Here is a 25,532-nt window from a genome sequence, read left to right as displayed (position 1 = left end):
GAATAACTGTATTTTAATGGACTAACATTAACTAATGGACCATTATTCTAAAGTATTACCAATGTTTGTTTTTTATGAATCAACTGCACTGTGAACCGTGACTCTGTACTCGCCCTCGTGTACTCTTTGTCTCACTCTTCACGCATGACTTCTTGGTTTTGCACGAGCACTGATGTCTCCACAGGTCTTTTTTCCTGAACATGCCGAAACAATATGGGCAAGGCAAGTAATCCTTTACGGAAGCTTTATCAGAGGGCTGCTTCTATGTAACTATTTGTCCTCTGCCTTTCTCCAGAACTTCTGTGTTATGTTTAAAGTCTCCTTTATTGCGCAGCTGTTCCAGAAGTGTCTTTCTTTCTTCTGATCTTAATGGAAAGCTGAAGGCATATGCCACATCTTTGACTTCTATGTGCTTTCTCTCCAAATGCTTGAAATCTTTGAGTGTGCCTGGCTACAATAAAGGCAATAATGTTTTTTGTCCCATGCTCGTTTACAGTCTTCCCTTTTAGTACACGTTTTTAGAGTCACAGCTGATTCGTCTGTATTTGCTTTGATTCTCTCGTGTCTTTTCACATCAGTTATGGGTTTGTTTTGTTCTTTAATGGTGCAGTTAGCTCTCGTCTGATCTTCCTCACTCAGACTTCTGTCTGGTCCTCCCAGTTCCTCTTCACTGGACAGACTCTTATATGATGCATCTTTGACTGGACTCAACTCTTCACTGCATGATGATGCAATCTTGGAATCTGGATTGTAATCTGGATCTAATCCAGAACAGCTGGACACTTCAGATTCAAAGGAATCACTCTCTGGCTCCTCATCTTCCAAATCTTTTGACTGGAAGTAAAAAAAGAAAAAAAAAGAAACCCGGAATCGGATACTTGTAATACACTTCAAATTTTGATTCCTTTTATTGATTCTGCCTTTTAATGTGAATTAAAACCATTCAAGTGCAAAAAGACTCACACGCTGCTCACAGATCCAAAGCCACTTCTCAAACCGTATGATGTGCAATACTGAACTGAGTTCTCTACACTAACCCCAAACCATTGCTTGACTCTCTCTCTTTCTCTCAGTCTCTGTGTGTGTGAGAGAGAGCGACAGTGATTTGTGCGTCTTCACACCAGAGTTTACGGTACATCAAACACAGGTGCGCTGCGCATCCATTGAGATGAACTGAGAAATATCACAGATCGCTTGATGAAGAGAGAAACTCTGAAGCCTTCAGTCAGAGAGTGTTTGCAAGTGAAAATATATCTGAGCTAAACTTATACTAAGCCTCCAACACACACTGGCGAGTAAAATCAGAGATCTGATTAGCCATTGGCTAATATTATACATCTTTTAGTCACCAGAATGAGGATTTAGTCACATATGTGAGTGATTTACTCGCAGTGTAGAGGCTTGAGTTAGGTTTGTTGTTCTGTGTTATTTTTGTTAAAACCATAGGCATAAGTTTTTTGTGTAAGTTGATTTATGTTTGAGCTGAATTTGTAAGTTGATGTTACAAATTGTTTTGCAAAAAGAATTAAAATTAAATAATAAATTAGAATAATATCCAAGATGTTTCTTTGTAATCACTAAATTCAGAAATACCCAACCATCCTGAACGATCTCATTTACTGCCTTGTGTGCTCTTAAACATTGATCTGCCTGCACTGACATCACTGTATACAAACTGAACTGACCAGGATGATGACATCACAGTTTGCTTCAGAACTACTGTATAGAGAAGTGACCTAAAATAATAACCAATGCTTTTTACAACAGAATGAATCAATACTGAACATAAGCTGGAAAATGACACTTTTGACAGAAACAGTGAACTCTTGTGTCTTTTCTTTTGCATTTAAATCTTTATTACAAGCAATCCCACAGGTCTGGAAGAACTTAGTTTTTCTACTTCCACTTTTTTCTTTGTTTTATACCTAGCCAAAAAAGACACGTGTTGACTGTGAAACACAGTAGACTTTAATTGTATCAATTTATTGTGAAATGACTACATTTCGGTGTCAATCCATGTTCATTTTCACAGCGAACAATCACTGATCCTTACAGATCTGGAATTAATTTGTATTGTTATCACTTTTTATGTATTGTATTGTTATGTGTTGTTTATTAATTTTGTTATGAACAACTACTCAAACGTTTGTGTAAATGCACATACCTGTTTTATCCCTCCACCCATCGCTTCCTAGACACCAAAGAAAAGATGAAAAATACATATTTTAGTTTAAATGAAATAATTCCAATCAAAGGCTACATACATTAAGTCGTAAGTTATACAGCACTACCAGACAGTTAGCACTGAGTTATTTATATCAAAGACCTTAAGTATAATGATACACTACATTAAAAATCACATCCATATTTAGCCGTTTCTGTACATCTGACACTGTATCATTTATTCACAGAGAAGCTGATACAAAGATACAAATCCCCTTCACAGACTTGCCAGTTATTACTGCAGTGCAAGTTCACTCATCCTTAGTAATTATGGGATTCGTTACGTTTCTGCTTGATTTGAATTTGTTCTTAAAACTTACTGTAGCCTAGCTATTTGTTTGCTGGGAAATTATATTTACAAGAAGCGTGATCTGTACCAACCCTCACCCCCACCCTCACCCCAATCAAAAAAAGCCAAAAAAATGCTAGAGACCTAAAAGATGCTCAAGTCTTACCTGCACTGTAAAGGCTGCGCATCGATGATGATGATCTCTGCAGTCTTCTGCTGAATTGCTCCAGGACACTAGTAATGTGTCCTTCTTGAACGAATCTTTAATGTGACTCGGGAAGAACGAGTCGTCTCTGGGAGTGATTCGTTCAGTCGCGCATGCGCATTATTCTATCGGTTCCGTTCTGCTAGTAATGCTGTCAGTCAATGCAGTCTGAGCCGGAAAGAGAATTGATTAGTTCATCTTTCGGGTCTTTGGTTGTTCGTTCTTTCGTCCAGTGACGTGACATCATTGGCTAGAGTAATTAGTTCATTTACAACCTTCCTTACAAATGGGTGCATAGACCCAGGTAAAGAATACAGCATTTTCGTTTTGTATTGTTTGTAGTGTGATCAACGTTTGCGTAGATGTGTTGGGGAAGTAACACGTAACATTTTAATTACATTTTGCTAAAATAAACGAAATGACTCAAAAAAAGATTAGTTAATTTTGCTAAACGAGACTCAAAAGTCAGAGTCGGTAAAATCATCCAAACTTCCCATCACTAGAACACAATCACGCTGGGTTCAGCTGGAGGTCAATAAAAAACTATACTTTTGAGCACTGAGGACTGATCGTTTTTTTATTTATTGATTTATAAGCCATCTCAAAGGGTATCACAATATTCCCCAATATATTTTTTTATATTCATAATAAAATAATTTAATTTAATATGAACAATATTAAATTGATATTTATTACTGCAGTTATCTGTAAATGAATGATAGTTTATCATAACATCAATAACATGATTCACCTGCTATACTGTTAAAGTACACATTTGTTTTATATCAACAGAACAATATTGTGGGATTCTCTCGAGACTCTCTCACTTCAGAGCGCTCATAGTTAAGTTAATGACCAGCGATTTCAGACTGGCTTTAGATCACTGCAGTTTTAAGGAGAAAATAATCAATGGTGTTGACTTTGAACATGGAATGCACACACACACACACACACACACACACACACACACACTCACTCACACACACACACACACACACACACACAAACTCACACTCTCACACACAAACACACTCTCTCTCTCTCTCTCTCTCTCTCTCTCTCACACACACACACACACACACACTCACACACACACACACACACTCACACACTCACTCACTCACTCACTCACTCACACACTCACACACACACACACTCTCTCTCTCTCTCTCACACACACACACACACACTCACTCACTCACACACTCACACACACACACACTCTCTCTCTCTCTCTCACACACACACACACACACTCACTCACTCACTCACTCACTCACACACTCACACACACACTCACTCACTCACTCACTCACTCACTCACTCACACACTCACTCACACACACTCACTCACTCACTCACTCACTCACTCACACACACACACACACAAACTCACACTCTCACACACAAACACACTCTCTCTCTCTCTCTCTCACACACACACACACACACACACTCACACACACACACACACACAAACACACACTCTCACTCTCACTCCCCCACCCTCTCTCTCTCTCTCTCTCTCTCTCTCACACACACACACACACACACACACACAAACTCACATTCTCACACTCTCACACACAAACTCTCTCTCTCTCTCTCTCTCTCTCTCTCTCTCTCACACACACACACACACACTCCTCACCTGGACTTTGAGGCCGAGTTTCTTGCTGCGCTCGATCCCCTCGGGGGTCCAGGGTGCCGGCTCCAGGTCGTCCCGTCGCAGCAGGTATCTCCAGACCAGGAAGCCACACTTCCCGATCTCCGGCCAGTACTTCACCACCTGACCACAGCATAGTGATGAGTGTGTGTGTGTGTGTCTGTGTGTGTGTGAGTGAGTGACTGAGTGAGTATGTGTGTGTGTGTGTGTGTACCTACCTTATAAATGCCGTCGTATCGGTTTCCCTCCTCCGGTGCGTATTTGCTGATCCGTCGGCCCTTGGAGCTGCGAATCACTCTCACTGGTTTTCCCGCTCTCCAGTTACGAGACTCCGCCCCGTCTTTGTCGTTCAGAGGGGCGTCACAGTTCAGCGCCAGGGCCCTGAGAGGTCAGAGGTCAAGAAGGGGCATGAACAGTCACAGTTTACATGCAGAGCGCCGTGTAAAGACGAGAGCTGTGTGGATCACCTGTTCATGTGTGTGAGCGTCTGATCAAACGAGTGCTCGCCGATGCGCTTGTTTCCAGAGAGGTCACGACCTCCGCTGCCGGTGTAGGTGAACTCATCCCCCCGGTCCTGGAACACACATGAAATAGAGCAAACAGAGCAAATAATGTTTACTGAGACTTTTATGGAAGCTTGTTTCTGTCACAAAGGGAAAAAAAATATTCTGACAAATTATATGCAATAGAATCACGATTTTATATCTCAAGATGTAACGTTTCTGTTCAGAATTAAGTTCATGAGTTTGCATCTTTTGCAATTTTGACTTTTTTTTTACATCGCAATTCTCTTTTGTTTCCACCACAAAATAAAAACAATCTATTAAAAATGTTACTGCTCACAATTCTGACTTTACATCTCGCATTTCAATTTTAATTAATTTATTACTTCTCACAAAACTTTATCTATTGAGAGACAAAGTTGCAATTGCCTTTTCCTTTTTTTAAAAATTCTGAGGTTTAATAAGCTTTCATAGAGAGAATATTTTTATACAATTTTTTTAAAAAGTTATTATGTACTTTTTTTTGTTAAATTATAAGGCTTTTATGGCTCATATACAGTGAGAATATGGAATATATAATATGGAAGTAAGATGAGACCGCTTATAAATATGATCCAGCAGGTTTTATAGTGTGATAAATGATCTAATGAAGAAACACTCACAACTTCGTCCTCGAATCCTCCGGCGAGCACCAGCGAGTACGAGCCGTCGTTACTGCGTCCGTGAATCCCTCCGACGTGAGGCCTGTGTACGCCCGCCTCGCTCACCTGAGCACGCACACACACACACACACACACACACACACACACACACAGACACACACAAACTTCATTTGAACAACTTTAGAGATGATTTTCTCAATATTTAGATATTTTTGCTCCCTCAGATTCCAGATTTTCACATATTGTCCTCCTAACAAACCATACATCAATGGAAAGATTATTTATTCAGCTTTCTGATTATGTATAAATCTCAATTTCAAAGAATTGACCTTTGTGACTGGTTTTGTAGTCCAGGGTCAGTCAAGTTTTTGATGGAAAGTTGCCAAAATGATCCAAAATAATGCTTTTCCTCTCAAAAACAGATGTGCATGAGAACAGATCAATGAGAGATTTAAATGCGTTTCTTAATATGTTGGTCACTTCTGGGTCAAACTGCTCTGAGGCAGATCTCCTCACCTGAACGCGGAACTTCCACGTGGTTCCGACGGGAACGCCAGGAACGGGGCCGTAGTGATTGGAGGGGACGATTGTGCACTCTTTAGTGCGGCCTACACACGCCATACCCTAAAACACACACAACACACACACTTAACCAGAGATGACCAACAATATTGAACAAAGTCTCTATCTGAATACCTATATTACACAAACTGATGTGTTTTTTCTCCTCAGTTCCCGTCTGAATCACCTCAGTTAACACCAGTAAAGTATGGAGTGCCACAAGGATCTGTCTTAGGCCCTCTGCTTTTTTTATACATGTTGCTGTTGGTAATATTATTAGAAAATACTGGATTATATACATCAAAGAATAGAGTCCATAATAAATTAGAGCATATGTGACTGATTTCAGAGACAGATTAGCATCTTTATGTAATGAAGGGGGCGGGACGCTTCAGATTCAAGAGGGCATTTGATTGGACTAGCTGAAATGTGGAATGATGTCATTAAAATTGTCAATGTGTACATTTTGAATGCATATTTCTAATAAATATAAATTTTATATTTGGCACAATAGGATATAGATGAGCTCAAGGCACTGTTATTATTGTTAAAAAAGACTACAAACATATTTGAAATAAAACAAATAAAATAAAACATAAATACTTGATTGAAAATTAAACTAAATTTTAAAAAAGTTGAAAATTTTAACATTTTGAATAAAATACGATCATGTAACTGAATAGAATAAACACTGAGAGACGAGTGTTAGTTTCATCACAATCTCAGTCTCTCTCGTGTCTCAGTATTCGTCCTGTCGTAACATTAATGAAGTCGTTTGGTGAGTCATACATTCGTTCGGAGCGTGGTGTGTGTCCGCTCACACTCGTACCAGCTTTCCCACAATGCATCAGTGCTCGTAAACGCTGCTCAGCAGGACTCTGAATAAATGAGCGTCTAAAGCGCTTTTACACAAACAGACCTTTGATCTGCAGATGAAGCTCATGTTCCTCGAGTTTTACAGCCGTTATTAATAAAGACACGCATCACAAAACCATCAACCTGCATTCAACAGGCTGCTAAAGCACACACACACACACACACACACACACGTGCGAGTGCACACACACACACACAAGTACAACCCACGATCAAAGTCATCAGCTTCTGCTTTTTTGCTTCAGTGATGAGGAATTTTAGAATTAGCTTAGTTTTGATGGAAATAATTTTTGCATTATGCAAAATATATATTTTTTTCTTTTTTGGTTGGGTTTTGAATTTAAATATGGTCTGGACTTGTTTCATGAGATAAACAAATAAACATGTGGATTTAATTAGAGACAAATCCTGCAAAAAAGAGCTCAATGTAATGATGCATTGAAAACCACTGGCAGGCATACAAAAAAAATTATATATATATATATATACACACATGTGTGCGTGTGAGCTTGTGTGTGTGTGTGTGTGTGTTCACACCTTGCCCCAGTCTCTCTGGCTCTCTGTAGTGGCTGAAGGCATCTTGGACTTCTTCTTGCTGGTTCTGAGTTTCTCTCCAGCTTTGACCACCTCGCTGCTGTCGTTCTTACAGGTGGGACAGTACCTGCACAGACGTCACGTGTGTGTCACGCGTGTGTCACGAGCTGCGCTGTGTGTGAAGCACGAGTGCAGTGTGTCCTCACCAGTCCTCGTCCTCTGGGATGGCGGTCAGCGGAGGGGTCAGGCAGTAGATGTGGAAGGCCATGTTACACTCGTCACACAGCAGCTGCATGTGAGCGTCCTGCTTCCCTCCACACACACAACACGAGCAGAACCGACACTCAGCGTCCGGGTCCGCTTTACAGTGCTTACACTCCGGACCCGTCTTACCTGCACACACACATGAACCAAACTCAGTGAATGTGTGTGTGTGTGAGTGTGTGAGTCTCTCTCTCTCTCTCTCTCTCTCAGTGAATGTGTGTGTGTGTGTGAGAGTCTCTCTCTCTGTGTGTGTGTGTGTGTGTGTGAGTGAGTCTCTCTCTGTGTGTGTGTGTGTGTGTGAGTGAGTCTCTCTCTGTGTGTGTGTGTGTGTGTGTGAGTCTCTCTCTGTGTGTGTGGTGTGTGTGTGTGTGTGTGTGTGTGTGTGTGCTCACGTTTGAAGGGGCCGTCTGCTGCAGAAAGCGCTGGTGCTCCTGGTTTCTCGATCCTGTAAATCTCATCCAGAAACTGCAGCTTACAGTCACCAATCACATCACCCGGACCTCTGAAACAACCAATCACAGCAGCTGCTCACCGTGATGTCATACACGCCTTTCTACCACTACTTTGAGAACTACAGTGTAAATGTGCGTTTTACAACAGCAAGATATAACAGTATATATATAATATAAAGTATAAAATAGTAAATGCACTGTTATTTTGGCGGTCATCTTTACCCGAGCAGGATCTTGACGCGGATCTCTTTGTTGGTGCGTGAGACGGCGTTGAGGCTCGTGATCTCGGCGTCGTACCAGAAGCCTCGCTCCTCAGGATTCTCCAGGTTATAGTTGACCATCACCCGGTCACCCTCCTGCAGCTGGTCGAAGCGTAGCACAGTCCTGGCCCTCGGACGAACGTTATCTGCGCTCATCTCCACCACGCCGTTCTCCGGATAACTGCAGACCACAGGAACAGACACGAAAATAAACCTCACCCCAACAACAACCACCGCAATAGTGACTGTTTCCACACAGGTTTCCTCAACACTCCCTCACCTGCCATTGGTCCATCAAACAGATAGCCCCGCCCCAAAACTCACTCCATGACCCAATTAATCAGTGGATCAGTGAACCAGTGAATCAGTGACCCAATGAATCAGTGAACCAGTGAACCAGTGACCCAATGAATCAGTGACCCAGTGAAACAGTGACCCAGTGAAACAGTGACCCAGTGAATCAGTGACCCAATGAATCGGTGAACCAGTGAATCAGTGACCCAATGAATCGGTGAACCAGTGAATCAGTGACCCAGTGAATCAGTGACCCAGTGAAACAGTGACCCAATGAATCAGTGAACCAGTGACCCAATGAATCAGTGAATCAGTGAACCAGTGACCCAATGAATCAGTGAATCAGTGAACCAGTGACACAGTGAATCAGTGATCCAGTGACCCAATGAATCAGTGAATCAGTGACCCAATGAATCAGTGAATCAGTGAACCAGTGACACAGTGAATCAGTGAACCAGTGACCCAATGAATCAGTGAATCAGTGAACCAGTGACACAGTGAATCAGTGAACCAGTGACCCAATGAATCAGTGAATCAGTGAACCAGTGACCCAATGAATCAGTGAATCAGTGAACCAGTGACCCAATGAATCAGTGAATCAGTGAACCAGTGACACAGTGAATCAGTGAACCAGTGACCCAATGAATCAGTGAATCAGTGAACCAGTGACCCAATGAATCAGTGAATCAGTGACACAGTGAATCAGTGAACCAGTGACCCAATGAATCAGTGAATCAGTGAACCAGTGACACAGTGAATCAGTGATTCAGATCTGCAGACGTCTGATCACTCTCACACACACATTTGCAGGAGAAACACGCTTCTGAGCAACCATACACTCCACAACATCTGCTGAAAACAGATATGTGTGTGTGAGAGAGAGTGTGTGTGTGTGTGTGTGTGTGTGTGTGAGACAGTGAGTCATATTGATATTCCGAACATGAGCATGTGGAGCAGCAGAAGACAGAGACACAGTCCAGATGAGAGAAATATCAACCTACGACTGATGGACAGGAGGTTAAAATGACTTCAGAAAGATGGAAGCATCATAATATTATTTCTACACGGAGACTGGTAGCTCTTTTAGTAAAACCTGTTGACTTTAGCAATCTTTGTGACATTATGTGTCAGTGGTGAGAATTCAAAACTGGGGAAAGAGCACTTTTCAAGCTATTCTCCAAAGTTTGCAGGCCTGTAACTCAGGAAGAACTGAAGATATCTTAACACCCTTTTAGATACTGGCTCTTAACAAACTTCTCTTTCAGTATCTTAATTTTTAACGCCATATGTTGTTCAGTTCCAGAGATAATGAATTTCAATATGGCTCCAGGAGTAAATTATTCAATGTACACTGTCAAATATCAAAAACAAACGTGGATCACTTTGCACAAATATGATACTTATTTTCTTTTAAAGAGGAGTGTCTGAAGAACAAATACAATAAAAAAAAGTAGAAACAATAGTGGAGACAAAATAAAACATAATTTTCGTTTTTAGCATTTACATTTTTTTATTTGATCTACTTACATGCAAAAATTTAATATATCTAGAAAAATAACTAAATATTTACATATTGATATAGATATAAAAAAGCTGTTGGTGGAAAGAATTCAAAATAAGATATTAGATTACATGTTTGAAGGTTTTTAACATTTAAATAAAAATAAGCATCATTTAAACATGCTCATTTAATAATGAGAAACCCTAAGACATTGCATTTTAAATAATAATAATAATAATGTTTTTTTTTTTTATAAAAATATTTGTGAGCCCCCCTCATATATGGCTTTTATCATTTAAATAAATAAATAATATTATTTCAATATTATTTAAATAATTTTATCTTTTAAAGATTTCTTTATTTTGATATATATTTATATATATAAAATAGATACATATATTTTAATAATATATTTTATATTATTTTAAATAACATTAGTACATTTCAGTTAGAATTTGTACCCGACTCATCTAAATATTAAAACATTATATTAATAGAATACATTAATTAATAATGTATTCGTATATTTTAATATAGATATATATAAAAAGGAACCCAGATGAATAAAACAACATAAAACATGAATCCAGACTCGAATCATCGACACAAACCATGTGACCTGAGCACAAACACTGTTCTCGGATCAGAAGGAACTCCCAATCAGCATCGGTTTCCCAGCATGCAATGCAGCCTCGATACACTCACACTTACCGCGTTCAGAACGCATCCCATCATGCACCTCCTCACAGAAAAACATAGAGCCTTCCTTCCCATGATGCACTTACTCTTCATATCTAATGTGGTAGGAGACGAGAGCCGGATCGGTTCTGGACGTGGACGGTTGCTCCGAGTGTAGCGCTGTGCTGTGAGTGTCTGTGGATGATGATGAGGACGAAGGATCCGAGTCCAGCTTGCCGTTGGTGCGTTTGCAGGGTCGTCCGACTCTGTTCTGACCTTTAGAGGCAGGAGTGACCTTCTCAATCACGCCTTCGAACCATGCGCCGATGCTGACGTCCCTGCAGTCCACCAACTCATTCACCTGAAGCACACACACAGTGTTAGACCCGGTGACCCTGTGACCCTGGAGCACACGACCGGACTCCAGACACAGCTACGACACAATCTGAGAGAGCTAAACCATCGAAACACTGAGAACATCAACTTTACAGCTGAAGCTCTTAGCCATGCATTTTACACTGCACGCATGACACGTTATGTGTTTTTTTAATTTGGTAACAAAAATAATGCATCCTTTCCTTCATGAACAAATATTTCATAATTTAAATAATAATAATAACCATCATAAATATAAAACATTTATATTTTTAATAATAAAAATAACAATTATTATGACTATTACTACTATTATTATTATTATTATTAATATTCCAAATATTAGAATTCACACTTTGGTTTTGGTAAATATTAAAGGATAAAAAGAAATTACATTTATTATTGTTGGTATTAATGTATATAATGTTTTATAGAATATGGCAATTTAATAAGTAGATTTTAATGCATTTTAAGACATTATTCTTAATGAATGATAATAAAGGTAATAAATAACAAATGGTAGGAAATAGTTAAATAATAGTAGAGATTACTTAATTTAAATACAAAAATCGTAATATAAAATTAAAATAATAGTTTTTAATTATTATATTGAAATTATCATTTTTAATAATAATAATAATTCCAAATGGTAGAATTTCTAACATTTCTATTTTTGTAGCACTTTCAATTTAATGTGTAAATTAAGTACAATAACCTTGTGTTAGATTAAATTAAAAAACAATGTGATAAATAAAAAATAAAAATTATGTTAAAACAATAATATTAAAACTAAAATATATTTTTCATATTGTTTAATTAAAAAAATATTTTAATAATATAATAATTTAGAAGTAATATAAAAACAATAAGATTAATAATAATAATAGTAATTTACCATAATCTGTATCATTTGCCTTCCATCTAAGGAGCAACAAGTAAAGATTCAGTCATGACTGATGCTATAATTATTTCATAGAATAATTATTGACATTTTTGGGAACTATAGAAACAAGAGTGCATTTAGGCCACGCCCACACTGTAATACAAAGCCAATGGAGAGCATGGGACTGTCTCCTCCCCCAGTGGGCGTGGCTTCCAGACTGTGAGGCGTGTCTCTGTGTCAGTCTGAATGCAGACAGTACTGCTCTTACTCTGAAGAGTCCGATCCCGGGATCGATGAGGAGCGTCTGGCTGGAGGTGGACGGCTGGCTCTCCGGCGCCGGGCTGCAGGGTTTGGACCCGTTTCCGTTGCTGTTGGTGACGGTTGCTGGGGGAACCACTGCTGTGGTGGGTGTGGCTGAGGCGGGGACACATGCTGTGGTGGGCGTGGCTATAATACAGGCCACGCCTTCATCGTTGTTGAGGGAGGGGCTGTCTGGTGCATCTGTCTGCGAGCGAATGAGAAGCTGGACGATGTCGTTAAGACCGACGTTATAATCGAAGAGCGTCTGACCATCTTCCATCTACAAGAAAGCATGTTCAATATTAATGATTAGTTATGTGAATAAGCAGTACATTATAACATTTCATTATATAAAATGTGCAGCTGTTGTGTGCAGTTTTATTATATTTATTTATTTAATATCTTTAAATCTTCAATATTCTTTTGATTTACTCTAATATTTTAATCAGAAATGTTTCTTGAGCAGTAAATCATCATATTATTCTGATTTCTGAAGATCATGTGACACTGAAGACTGGAGGAATGATGCTGAAAATACAATTAAATTACACTTTAACACAGATTCACACAGGAAACAGATGATTTACATCAGAATAATATTACACAATTTTTACAATATTTTTGATCAAATAAATGCAACTCTGAATGAGCAAAATCATTAAAAAACTATTTATTATTATTATACTGTGTGTATTTATACACACTAAATATACAATTAAAGCACACATGAACCCCAGTATTTCAGATCGGCTCAGTGTCTGTGTGTGTGTGTGTGTGTGTGTGTGTGTGTGTTATCGGGGCACAGAGTAACTCTGAACCATTCTGTGCTGCAGCGGACGCCATCAGCTTCGCTCTTTTGCTCAATCTCCAGCACACATACAGAAATAAAGAGATGCTGGAACAGTGATGACGGCTCTAGTGCGACCGTGTGTGTGTGTGTGTGTGTGTGTGTGTGTGGAATGGATCCTGGTTGGTTGCTATGGCAACACACACACACACACACACTCTCGCTCGATTGTAATGTGTGTGGATGTGTGCGGGTGTGAGATATGTACGGTGGATTGTCCGGTTCGTCTCGTGTCAGATGAGTCCACACCTCTGAGAAAACCCAAAGACCAGCGCTAACAGAGATCTGAACGCTTGCGATCTGCTCGACTGACGCCCGCGTTAAACCCTCGACTCAACAATTAAACATCTGGAATCTGAGAATCGAAATATTGAGAAAATCATCTTTATATTTGTCCAAATGAAGTCCTTAACAATCATTTTGATCGTTTTGATATATTTACAGTAGGAAATTTACAATATATGTTAATGGAACATGATCTTTACAAAATATCCTATCCTACAGGAAATATAATATAATATCCTATAGGAGAACTGCATAATTGTGACTCATTCAGTGTATTGTTGTCTATTTCTACAAATACATCTGTGACACTGATGAGTGAAAACAGGAGAAAAGCGCTGACACAGTTATTATTACAGATGTTACAGTTATCGTTACAGTTGATCTAAACGAGTCTTATGAGGGTTGGTTTAGTTAACGAACATTAACTACACACAACAGCACACACACTTAACCAAGCAGACGCTGCATCTATGAGCTTTAGGTGAAGCTGTATAAAGAGTGTTTATATAATCATTAACAGAACAGAATCACGTGTGTGTGTGTGTGTGTGTGTGTTGCTAAAGCACCTCTTCATCTCTAACAGTGACGCACAAGCTTTAAGCTCAACACACACACACACACACAGACACACACTGGCAAAATGACAACGCTCTCCTCTCAACACACCAGCAGCCGTCCGTTCCTCCCACACACACACACACACACAGTTTAAACACAAATGACCCAAACTTTCATTAAAGTGTGTGAAGTGAGCGCTCTGAAGATCCTCCATTTGCAGCTAACGCCGCGCCATTTTGAGCGAAGCACAACGCTATGATGGTTATGTAAATCACCAGAGCGCTTCACAAGCTCAAATACAGCCGTGATTCAGCGTGTGTGTGTGTGTGTGTGTGTGATATTTGTGCATTTCTTGAGCTGTGAAAGTGCCCGTGTGAGAGTCAAAGCTTGTGCTTTTTCTTCCAACCAAGATGGAAAATCAAACTAGCCGAGCAGGGGAATGTACGCCACTGCAGAGCCGTGTGGAATTCTGGGATACGTGCAGAGTCCCCCCCCCCCCTCCTCCCGCCGGCGCAGGATTGAAGGAAGAAAGAAGAAGTAGGTCATGTTCAGATCGAACACAAACAAACCAACTTACAAATCAAAGTCTGTTTACTGACGATACTGCGGTAAAGTGCTCCGATCCAGCGACTCGTTACACCGGAGAGAACCGCCCGCGTTACACACACACACACACACACACACACACACACACACACACACGATACACTATTGATGCATTCAAACTAGGACTGGACGATATGACCTAAAATCAAAACCTTGATTATGATTATTGAACGATTATTTTATTAGTCATTTATATATATAGTCGTGGTTTACAGTGATTTTATAACAGCTGAAACAGTTATTCCATATTCACAGTACAGTTTCACAAAATAAAACAGTAAAAACAGTATTCATCCACTAAACAATGTAGTTCTTCAGAAACTTGTGGTTGCTACAAAGTGGTTGCCAAGCAACACACAGAAGTAAACAAAGGTGTATGTTACTTTGTAATTAACAACAGCTTTGAACGCAGCTCAGCCAATCAGAATCAAGCACCAGAACCATCCACTTTGACCATTAATCGCATCCAAAATAAAAGTTTTTGTTTACATAATATATGTGTGTGTACTGTGTGTATTTATTATGCATATATAGAAATAATAAATATACACAGCACACACATACATATTATTACAAATATTATACAGACAAAAACGTTTATATTGGATGCGTTTAACCACGATTAATCGTTTGACATCACTAGTTTACACTTCAGCAGCAAGACAACATACAAAATATAACTAAAATATTATTTTATTTTATTTTTTTACACTGTTTGTAGGTTTTATTAATTTTCTAGCAATTAAATTTAAGAAACAATAAATAATTCAAGATTGAAAGCAAGAAATCTGCAATTATATAATAATTACTAGTATACTGTGTCATTCCCAAACACACTCAGGGATACACTCGAGTGTGTGTGTGTGTGTGAAGATGGAAATCCCCTGCAGCGTCTGCTAATAAACCCACACACACACAGAGAGAGAGAGACTCTAACACACACACACACACAGAGAGAGAGAGAGAGACTCTAACACACACACACAGAGAGAGAGAGAGAGAGACTCTAACACACACACACACACACACACAGAGACTCACACTGGTCTGTAACGACTCAGTCAAACACACAGTGTCTGATTCTTCCTGCTCTGAATCTAACGACAGAAGCAGGTTTTTCTCCATCAGTGATGATTTCCTCCAGCCTCACACTAACCCTGACCAGCAGACTAAAACTCATTAGACGACAGACGCGCTCAACACAGCGGCGCAGGGTCACTCTGCAGCAGTGAAAGAGTTAAACAGCTTCCTCTCAGGACGCCAGATCATTCCTGAGCCATCTGCACAGTATTTATGATATATTCCTTATTATTTTGTATGAAAATCACATTGATTTTTCACATGAGTATGTGCGTGTGTGTCTCTGTGTGTGTGCATGTTTGTGCACTTGTTTGTGTGTGTATGAGAGTGTGTGTGAGTGTTTGTGTGTTGAGATTATACATCATGCTCTGGCTTGTGGTTCTTGGTGGCATTCAGGAACCCAATGGAGCTCAGAGTTCATTCTGACCGCAGCGTTCCACACACACACACACACACAGACACACACACGCACACACACGTTTTTTCTTTCAAATTCAATTCTTTCCAATGTAATTTTTCTGTATTCATTTTAAACATGATCAGTACAGTAATCAAACAGCAGCTGCCAACAGATTAATTAAGAGTAGTGTATAATGATATCTGTTACGCTCCGGGGACACATTTAGAGGAAAACAGTGTAAAAATATAAATGTAAAGGAACAGAAAATAAAACATTATCTTGGTGTGACAGATCCTCCACCGTCCGCGTCTCTTTGCTGTCGAACGTGCGGATCTGGATCCACATCAAAAATTTAATAGTCCCAGAGTATTAATGTCATTATTTTTTTAATAATATTTTTTTGCATATTTCTAATATGAATTTTCCACAGTAATGGGTTTTTATAGAAGAGATGATGAAACCGTATCACTGTGGAGTCATATCTGGGCCATAAATAATTATACTAGTTATGATAGTTAGACTAGTTAGTCACACACGTGTCCCTGCAGCACAGAAGCAGTAGAAATAGACAACAATACACTGTATGAGTCACAATTATACATTTCTCTTTTATGACAGAAATCATCAGGATATTAAGCAAAGATCATGTTCATGAAGATATTTAGTAAATCTCCTACTGTAAACATATCAAAACTTAGTTTTTGATTAGTAATATGCATTGCTAAGAACTTCATTTGAACAATTTTAAAGATGATTTTCTCAATATTTAGATTCTTTGACACCATCAGATTCCAGATTTTCTAATATTGTCCTCCGAACAAACCAGACATCACTGGAGAGATGATTTATTCACCTTCAGAGGATGCATGAATCTGACTGGTTTTGTGCTCCAGGGTCGTGTTTACATCTGAACATGTGCGTGACAAACACTCGTGAACGCGCGTGACATCCAACTGTCAGTCAGCGCTATGCGCGCGCGCGCTGGAACGGGCGTCATGGACGCGCACCAGTGAATCGCGCGCGGCTCTGAGCAGGAAGTTTTCTGGATGAATCCGGATCAGCTGCGAGAGCAAGAAGCGGATCGGAAGCGGATCTCACCTGCTTCCCGCGGTAGAAGAGCCTCTGCTGCTCCGGCTTCACGTTGAAGATGTCGCGGATCTTGACGCGCAGGGACTCGATCTTCGTGAGGCGCGACAGATCCTCCACCGTCCGCGTCTCTTTGCCGTCGATCGTGCGGATCTGGATCCACATCGTCGCTCCGCGCCTATCGACCGACGAGCGTCAAACACGAGCGAGCGAGCGACGCGGGAAGCGCGCGTGTTTGGGGGGCGTCGGGGGCGCGAGCGAGCGCGCTCCTCTGCGGGGGAAACGCGCGTCTTGTAAACGGGGGTCACGCCAAGTCTCGCGAGGAGAGGGAAAATCTCGCGAAATGTACGTTAAATACGCGGGAAAAACAGTGCTTTTAAAGAGACAGAGACACTTTAAAAAAACATTCTAAAGAGAAGTTTAGAGGAAAAACTGTGTAAAAAAACAAAAGTAAAAAATATACAAATAAGATTAATATAACCGATTAAGTAAATACATTTAAAATAAAATTAATAAGTAAAATAAAAAACAGATTCACACAGTAAATAGAAATTTGAATAAAATAATTGATCACATATATTAAAATAAACATACCTAGAATAAAAACATGATGGAAAATCTCATGAAATATAAATACATGGTGCTTTTACAGAGACAATCTTCTGAAGCATATTTTGTTCTTTGTGATACAAGGAACCAGCCTCAGTAATTATATTATAATTAGATCGTAATACATGGACTTGATAATTAATCTTTCCGAGTTATCTATAAATGCTTAACTATTTTAACCCTTAAACTATATTAAACAGCTGTTCTTCTCGATGTCATCATTATTACAATTATTACTTATTTATTAATCATATTAATCGTTAAAATAACTATATAATTATTTAAATATATAAAAATAATAATATATTACTTAATAATTAAATATAGATTATTTATAAACCGTATAATACATTTATATTATTAAAAATAATAATTAACAATGATCTATTATCGTATTATTTTGTAATTGATTGTTTTCCATAATGTTCATGTCGTTTTATTAATTTATCACTGAATTGCTGAAAGGTGATAATTCAGTGAATAAAAAGCAACATTCATAACCCGTATTGATCTCAGAATCAGGAAGGGTTTTGTTTTGGTGTTTATCATCGTAACTGAATGGAGGAAAATGTCTTTTGAGACTCTACTCTGCTGCCTTGCCAGTCTGAAGAGTATGTGTATGTGTTCCTTGAGATTACTTATGTTAATAACGTTTTTAGCACTAAAAATAAAAATACTACGCTGGTGGGCGGGGCATACGTCGACGTATTGCTCCGGAGGCGTGTTTATGTAAATGTTTATACTCCGATGACGTCACCTGGCCCCTAACAAGCAGTTTTTGTGGCTTAAATTCTTCGCAGGACGTTTTAATGGTACAAACACCTCTTACATCCCAAAAGATCAAGACAATCAAATTTAATTTCTAAAAATAAACCTTGTGCATTTACCTGGCATCTGTAACAACAAATGAATAAACACATTAAGTAGTAAATAAATTACAGTAATTCAATTTAGATTAAATTAATAAATATCTTGCATTATTAAGAAACTGCTGTAAGTGCTATAACAACAAGACATTAAAGAGAATTAATAAAAGTCAAAATCAACTGAAATCAAGAGCTTACATATGCAAATGAGAATTTTTTGTACATGATAGAAAATGAAACATTTAAAAGAAATTATAAAAAGTACACAACTCATGTCTGTCTTTAAATAATGGTTTTATTATCACAGAAGCTGTATAATGTACCACTACAGAGAAGAAAGAGGCTCAAAACGATGTGGAAAATAAAATAAAATATGGAGAGGAACGCGAGTATAAGAGTGAAAGACTAAACACACTTCTGATGTACACAATCAGGACAGGACCGCTGGAGAAGAGCGCTTCGGACGCCTCGACTTCAGGGTTTGTACCACATTCAGAGAGAAATCAATCAATCACATGCTCCCGATTCATCAGTCCAGAACATGTGTAACAAACAAACACACTCCGAGGTAAAAACTGACCATAAACGTCAAACAGAGGAGAAAAACCTTACCAATGGGGTCAGAAAAATAACCTCGTTTGGCCTTTGATTTAAGAGGATTTTTCTTACTCCATCGGTGGATATTTTTACTCGTTTTAGGCAGAAACTAACCTAATCTGGATAATATTTTCAGAAAACAAGACAAAATATCTTGAGTCATTTTACTTCAAGTAAATGCATCTGGATTCAAGAACTTACAGATATTTATACTAAAAAAAAACAAGAAGTATACTAAGAAAGAAAATCCTTTTTTGCGGTGTGTGTGTACTCAACTGTGCTGTTTACGGACGTCAGGAATAAGAACTAAACTGTGCTTTTAACAAACTCTCTCTGAATTAGAAGAAAAGCATTTAGTCACCCATCTTTCATTCACTAGTGCACTATAAATAGTGACTAAATACAGTTATATAGTGTGTTTAAAGCACATTTTAGGTCATATTCACAGTTAAAATAGCACAGTTGATTACACTAAAGAATGACTTTAAGTATGTGAAGTACAAAACTTGTGCGCCAAAACAGAGTACACTTATTATTTTTAACCTTGAAGAGCAGAACATCCAAAAACATAGAAATGAGCTTTTGTAGACTGCAGAAAATCAAACCAAGGGCGTTGAAAGCAAGCGGAGAACAGCACGGTCTGGACGGTGAGCTCCGTCTGAAGCCTGTAGACGGTCCGAGCGGTCCACACGCTGCAGACGGAGAGCGTCTCAGAGGAATGAGAGGAGGCTAGTCTTCATCCGAGGAATCCCTGTCAAAGTTGTAGGCCATGAAGAGAACGTCAGGTCGAGCGGGGACCAGAGCGTGGCCCGGTTTCACCATCTCAAAGCCCAGGAAGCTGAACGTACGCATCAGTTTCACTACAAGAGAGGAACACACACACAGGTCAGAGCAGCACACACACACAGAGAGAGATCAGTGGAGCACACACACACACACACACACACGAGGTCTGAGCAGAGTCTGACGTACCTCGGTCGTCTCTGTTCTTATAGAAGCAGACGAACACACTGACGACCTTCAGATGTTCTTCAGCAAACTCCAGCAGAGAGACGAAGCTGAAACACACACACACACTTCCTCATTAACACAGATCTGAGACGCTCTCAGTGTCCTCTAACATCCAGAACCATTCAATCACAGGGACATCAGCTAAACACAATTAGTCTAATTTGCGCATATAAAAAAATATATATATATATATATATATATATATACACATATATATATATATCTTATTCAAAAATACTTCATGATGAGGAAAAAAAAACAAGTTAAATTTATTTAGAACCAAGAGTTCACATTACCGTCTCCAGTCACGAGAGGGCGCTCTATGTTTTCAGTGTAGACTACAGGAGAACTGAGCAGCATAGAGCGCCCTCTAGCGGCTGGAGACGGTAATGTGAACTCTTGGTTCTTGTCTCTTGGTTCTTGTCAAATTAATTTGATTGGACTGGTTTACTCTATTTCTTATTTATTTGAAAGTCATTCGTTTCAGATCTCTCTACTATTATACATTAAAAAAAAATTTGTATTTAAATCTTATATTTACATTTTAATCAAAATTAGTTTATTAATTCAGTCTAATTTGTATTATTGTATTATCACATTTTTCTATTTTATTTAAATCTCTCTCTTTTTTTAACCAAGTAATACTTTATTTTTATCATATGTATTTAACTTTCCTATATATTATTTCAGCATTTTAATCTTAATTAAACCTTTCATTTTACATTTAAGCCCCCCCCCAAACGTTTCCATGGACACCCAGCGCCCCCCTGTGGCCCCCGATGTTGTGGGTGGTTGTCAAGGTGTTGCTATGGTGTCGTGTGGTTGCTAGGCGCGCACCTCTCTTTGCTGCCCTCTGCAAACGGTTCGCAGGGAAGCTCCACAAACAGGGCGGGGCCTCGAAGCACCGCCTCCCATTGGATCACCCGGGAAACGGTGGGCCGGCTCTGGAAGTGCAGTATCCGGGGGCGACCGGCGCCAGCGGGCTCTTCGGTCACAGTCAACTTCCTGTCCTGAGGAGCCAATCAGAAGCAATAGTTCTCTTAAATATACACAGTATACACACATTATGTAAACAAACTTATTTGGGATGCGACTAAAATCGTTTGACAGCACTATAAATAAAACAACTTCCTAGAAACAAAACACTTTTAAATGTATTTATTTAGTCTAATAAAAAAAAGCACCTCAAATACACAAGTTCCTATTACACAGCCGTTTTCTGAACGCAAAACTGGTTTATACTGGTTTAAAAAAAATAAAAAACATATATATGGACATTAAATCACTCCTTCCAAATGAACAGTGTGTGATGTAAAGAGGTCAGAGAAAGCGTGTGAACCTGCTGAACATGCAGAGTTAGACGTGTGTGTGTGTCTCATGACAGGATATGACACGTCTGACGCAGCACAACACGCCGGCCTGCTGACAGTGTGCTGAAGGTCTGATTTTTAAAACACAAAACACACTGATGTTTACAGAGATCTGAGTGTTTCTGAGAATGCCGAACCCTTCAGAGGACATCTACATTCTCAGAAGATCATCTGACAGTGTGTTCTCACCCTCAGCCGCTGGACCACGACGGCTCCCGCTGGGTACGGTGTAGTGTGGAGCGGTGATGCAGGATATTAATATTACATTACGATATTAGAAGTGTGCATTATGCAGTGTGTAGTTTTATAGTGTGCAGATACTCACGGAGTACAGCTGCTGCTGCTGTGGTGGTGCTGCGGTGGATGCGTGATCCCGTGCTCCATTCCCTCGCCCACCTGGGATCTTCAGAGGTGGGTGAGGGACATCAGGAACACCACAGAGGCCCCGGACCAGTGGATGTACTACAGCACAGCGACAGACTGAGAGAGAGAGAGAGAGAGAGAGAGAGAGAGACACATCAGACACACACACACACACATCTGATGCGCACCAGAGGAAGTCAGTCAGCCGTGACGCACTGACCCACCACCAGAACACCTACACACACATCAGACATCAAAAACAGCTATCTCTCAGGACTTTAAGACTTTGTGCTGTTTGTAAAGAGCCTGCTACTTTATATGGGTATCGTTTTCTTCAAATAAAACAAAAAACTGCATAAAGAAAATTAATCTAAATAAATTAGATGAAAATAATCAAATAACACACAGTAATAGTAGAGAGTACACAAAAAATTTAATCAGTAATACAAACATACATTATCAAAATACACTAAGGAAAAAAGATTTGATTGAAAACATTACAACTCAAAACGTACATATCACTAAAATATAGTTTTTATTTATATTTTACACTTCATTTTAAAAGTAATTTTATGTCTTCTCATTTTTGTGTGTATTTAGTCCGTTAACTTTATTTGAGATTTATATTTTTAGTAAATCAAGCTGAGAAATGTTTCCTTGAATCTAGTTTTTGGTTTTAGTTTCATTTAAGGATTATAACCCTGGTAACAGGAACTAAATATTTAAAAAATGCCATGTGGCTGGACAACATTAGAGGCGTTCAGTTGTTGTTGTGTTACGTTTATTAATTTCTAAATACTTCTTTAAAAGAATAGATTAGGTGGGACATATAATTATTATTGGCAAATTTTGTCATTTTTCATGATTTGTTCAAATAGATATTTAGAAATTTTTACAACAAATTCAACGCCGTCATGGACATAATGTAATCATCCAATTTCAACACAAAATACTGTAAAATAAAAAATCTATATAAAATAACCAACACTAATATTTAAAAACTAAAAACACGCGGCGCGATCAAAAGCCCGAGGCTGGTGACGTCAGGACGACTTGTGTTACGTGCTCGTGAAAACGAGGCTTCGACGTCACAGCGCACAACAAAGCGACTTTAGAACGAAATCAACACAACAAGAGCGTTAATGATTTCGTGAAAAGCGAAAAAATTGTCGTATATCGCTGGGTGTAAAATCAGAGAATAATCAGATGTGTAGATGTGAGTTTAAAGGGCCACATCTGTTTAGGCCACAGATGCTAGCACATGATTTCACTCAGATGGATTAAAGTGTAACATCTGAAGATCACACGGATAACAAATCAGGGTTTCCAACACCTTTAACCCCCTAAAATATAATGTGCTGCGTGTTAGCTGACAAAAACTGCTGTCGCAAATGTTGAACGTGATGGAAAAAAGGCTGCTAATATTAGCATTGGCCTATCAGGCCCAGAGAGAAAATAACTCGCGATTAAAACTCCCCGCTCGTTAATTAACCCCAGCCTCCCGCACTATTATGACTTTATATAGTTGTATAAAGAGTGTTCTGCTTATGCTAACGGTTATATTTGTTGTTAAAGGACTCTCACCTCCCCATCATGTCGTTAATACTGTTACTGAGTGCCTCCATGATGTTGCTAGTATCACACGGTTTATTTCCTTCTTTCTCGCGGGCAAAGCAATGACTGTTTAGGATCCGCTGGAGGTTGGATTTTACCATCCGGCCTCGGAAGAGTTCACGGCGGCTGTGTGTGCTCGACTGCAGTCGGCAGAAAGTGAGCAGCGCGGAGGCGGAGACGCGACTAAACGCCGTCCGCGCTACTATGGCGAAGGCGGGTGCTTCGGTCACGTGATTGATTAATATTCAAAAGTTAACGGTTTTAGCGAATCGGTTCGCTCGAATGAACGAAAGCGCGCTTGCGTCATTAATATTCATGAGCTGATCCTTCGCTATAGTACGCGTGATTGTTCGCATTTGTTCATCGAGTGGAAAATTACTGAGAGGAAGCGACTCGAGTTCTGCACTGAGACTCAGCTGAGAAGTGAAGGTGTTATGATGTTTTAGCACCTTATTTACGCACATCTGAGAAAGTGAAGGTCATGCTATTGACAGAGAAAGTTTAGGGAAGACTCATCTTTAAATACAAGTGCAAAATACTATCTATAAGTATTCATTGTATGTATATTTTATTACCTTATTATATTTTATTAACACGTTATTTAACGTGCATACTGCATCCTACACTTTACAAAGTATGCATAATTACATGCAAGTAACCCTAACCCTATAGTAAGTACATGTAACTCAGTAATTAAATGTATAATTACACTGTAACAAAGACTCCTTAAAATAAAGTTTGACCTTAATATTTCTTCAGTTTAATAATGTCAAATTCCTAATGTGTTATTATTTTGTGTAAATGTAAGACAGCAATACAGTGGAGCACCATATGAAGCCATCATAATATTTAATACTCATGTTCTCAACTATTACTGCTACACTTTACATAATTTGAACAAATACAGAGGAAATGTTTGTTTTTTGTTTTTTTTTATCTTCTCACATTTTTTTTTTCTTGCTATTATTGAATATCTTTTCCTTTACCTCATTGTTCTGTTCTTGAGTTTCTGTTGTCTTTTTTTAAACACTAATTAACACACGGTATCACAGACTGTATGGATTAATACTTGGCAAAATAATATTCATGTCCAGTGTCACGTAAATCATGTTTCATTGGCTTCACTGCAGATCTGCTGATCAGGGTTCAAAGGTCAAGAGATGTAATTGGCTTTATGTATGTTCTCCTTACAGTCACGTAGCTCACATTCATCCCATACAGCACGTCATCATCATCATCATCATCATCATCATCATCATCATCATCGCTCTAAAGACAGAAGATGATTCATTTATTTAGGGCCAAAATACTCAAAGTATTCACTCACTCATTCACTCATTCAGTGCAGTATTCTGGTGTTTTATCATCACATGATGTGTGCAGGACAACATGAATTATTACTCTTGAAGGCCTACTGTCAGCTTGTACAAACAATTATTTACTAACTTTTTTTCCTTATCGTGTATTTATTTGAAATCATCTTTAACTAATTATTAATTTAGTGTGGGCTTGTGTGTGCAAACTATAATAATGCACACATTATATTTTATATATAAATAGTTGTTCAATTAATTTAAACAATGATTAATACTGAACTTTTTTTTCATTTCTACTTATCTTTGTTTGGTTTATTAATTATTTGTTTATTTATTCAGGCTTATTTATTAATTATATTTATTTATTTACAGGTCGTAGACAAAGTTTTAAAATAGAT

At 38.8% G+C, this 25,532-nt stretch overlaps 1 protein-coding gene and 1 pseudogene across 2 annotated transcripts in view; both read right to left on the bottom strand.

The window, feature by feature from the left end:
• The window catches only part of LOC113079810 (E3 ubiquitin-protein ligase UHRF2-like), a 22,766-nt gene extending 4,976 nt beyond the window's left edge, over window positions 1–17,790 (bottom strand). Inside the window, exons 1-12 of one of the 2 annotated variants that reach the window (XM_026252036.1) lie at window positions 17,401–17,790; window positions 12,495–12,806; window positions 11,076–11,329; window positions 8,458–8,676; window positions 8,176–8,285; window positions 7,726–7,912; window positions 7,523–7,646; window positions 6,065–6,172; window positions 5,549–5,653; window positions 4,851–4,957; window positions 4,602–4,764; window positions 4,369–4,506 (exon numbers count right to left, since the gene is read on the bottom strand). In XM_026252036.1, coding sequence (XP_026107821.1) covers window positions 4,369–4,506; window positions 4,602–4,764; window positions 4,851–4,957; window positions 5,549–5,653; window positions 6,065–6,172; window positions 7,523–7,646; window positions 7,726–7,912; window positions 8,176–8,285; window positions 8,458–8,676; window positions 11,076–11,329; window positions 12,495–12,806; window positions 17,401–17,553 — 1,980 coding nt within the window. In that variant the 5' untranslated portion in view covers window positions 17,554–17,790. The remainder of the gene's footprint in view (window positions 1–4,368; window positions 4,507–4,601; window positions 4,765–4,850; window positions 4,958–5,548; window positions 5,654–6,064; window positions 6,173–7,522; window positions 7,647–7,725; window positions 7,913–8,175; window positions 8,286–8,457; window positions 8,677–11,075; window positions 11,330–12,494; window positions 12,807–17,400) is intronic. The other variant, XM_026252033.1, reaches the window with a different exon arrangement.
• A 1,350-nt stretch (window positions 17,791–19,140) lies between these two features.
• Window positions 19,141–23,996, bottom strand: LOC113079812 (ornithine decarboxylase antizyme 2-like; annotated as a pseudogene).
• Window positions 23,997–25,532: the final 1,536 nt, after the last annotated feature.

This window comes from Carassius auratus, unplaced genomic scaffold (assembly GCF_003368295.1).
Source record: "Carassius auratus strain Wakin unplaced genomic scaffold, ASM336829v1 scaf_tig00029285, whole genome shotgun sequence".
Classification (NCBI taxonomy): Eukaryota; Metazoa; Chordata; class Actinopteri; order Cypriniformes; family Cyprinidae; genus Carassius; species Carassius auratus.
The sequence above is the reverse complement of the archived record's forward strand: the minus strand, read 5'-3'. Positions and strand labels throughout refer to the sequence as shown.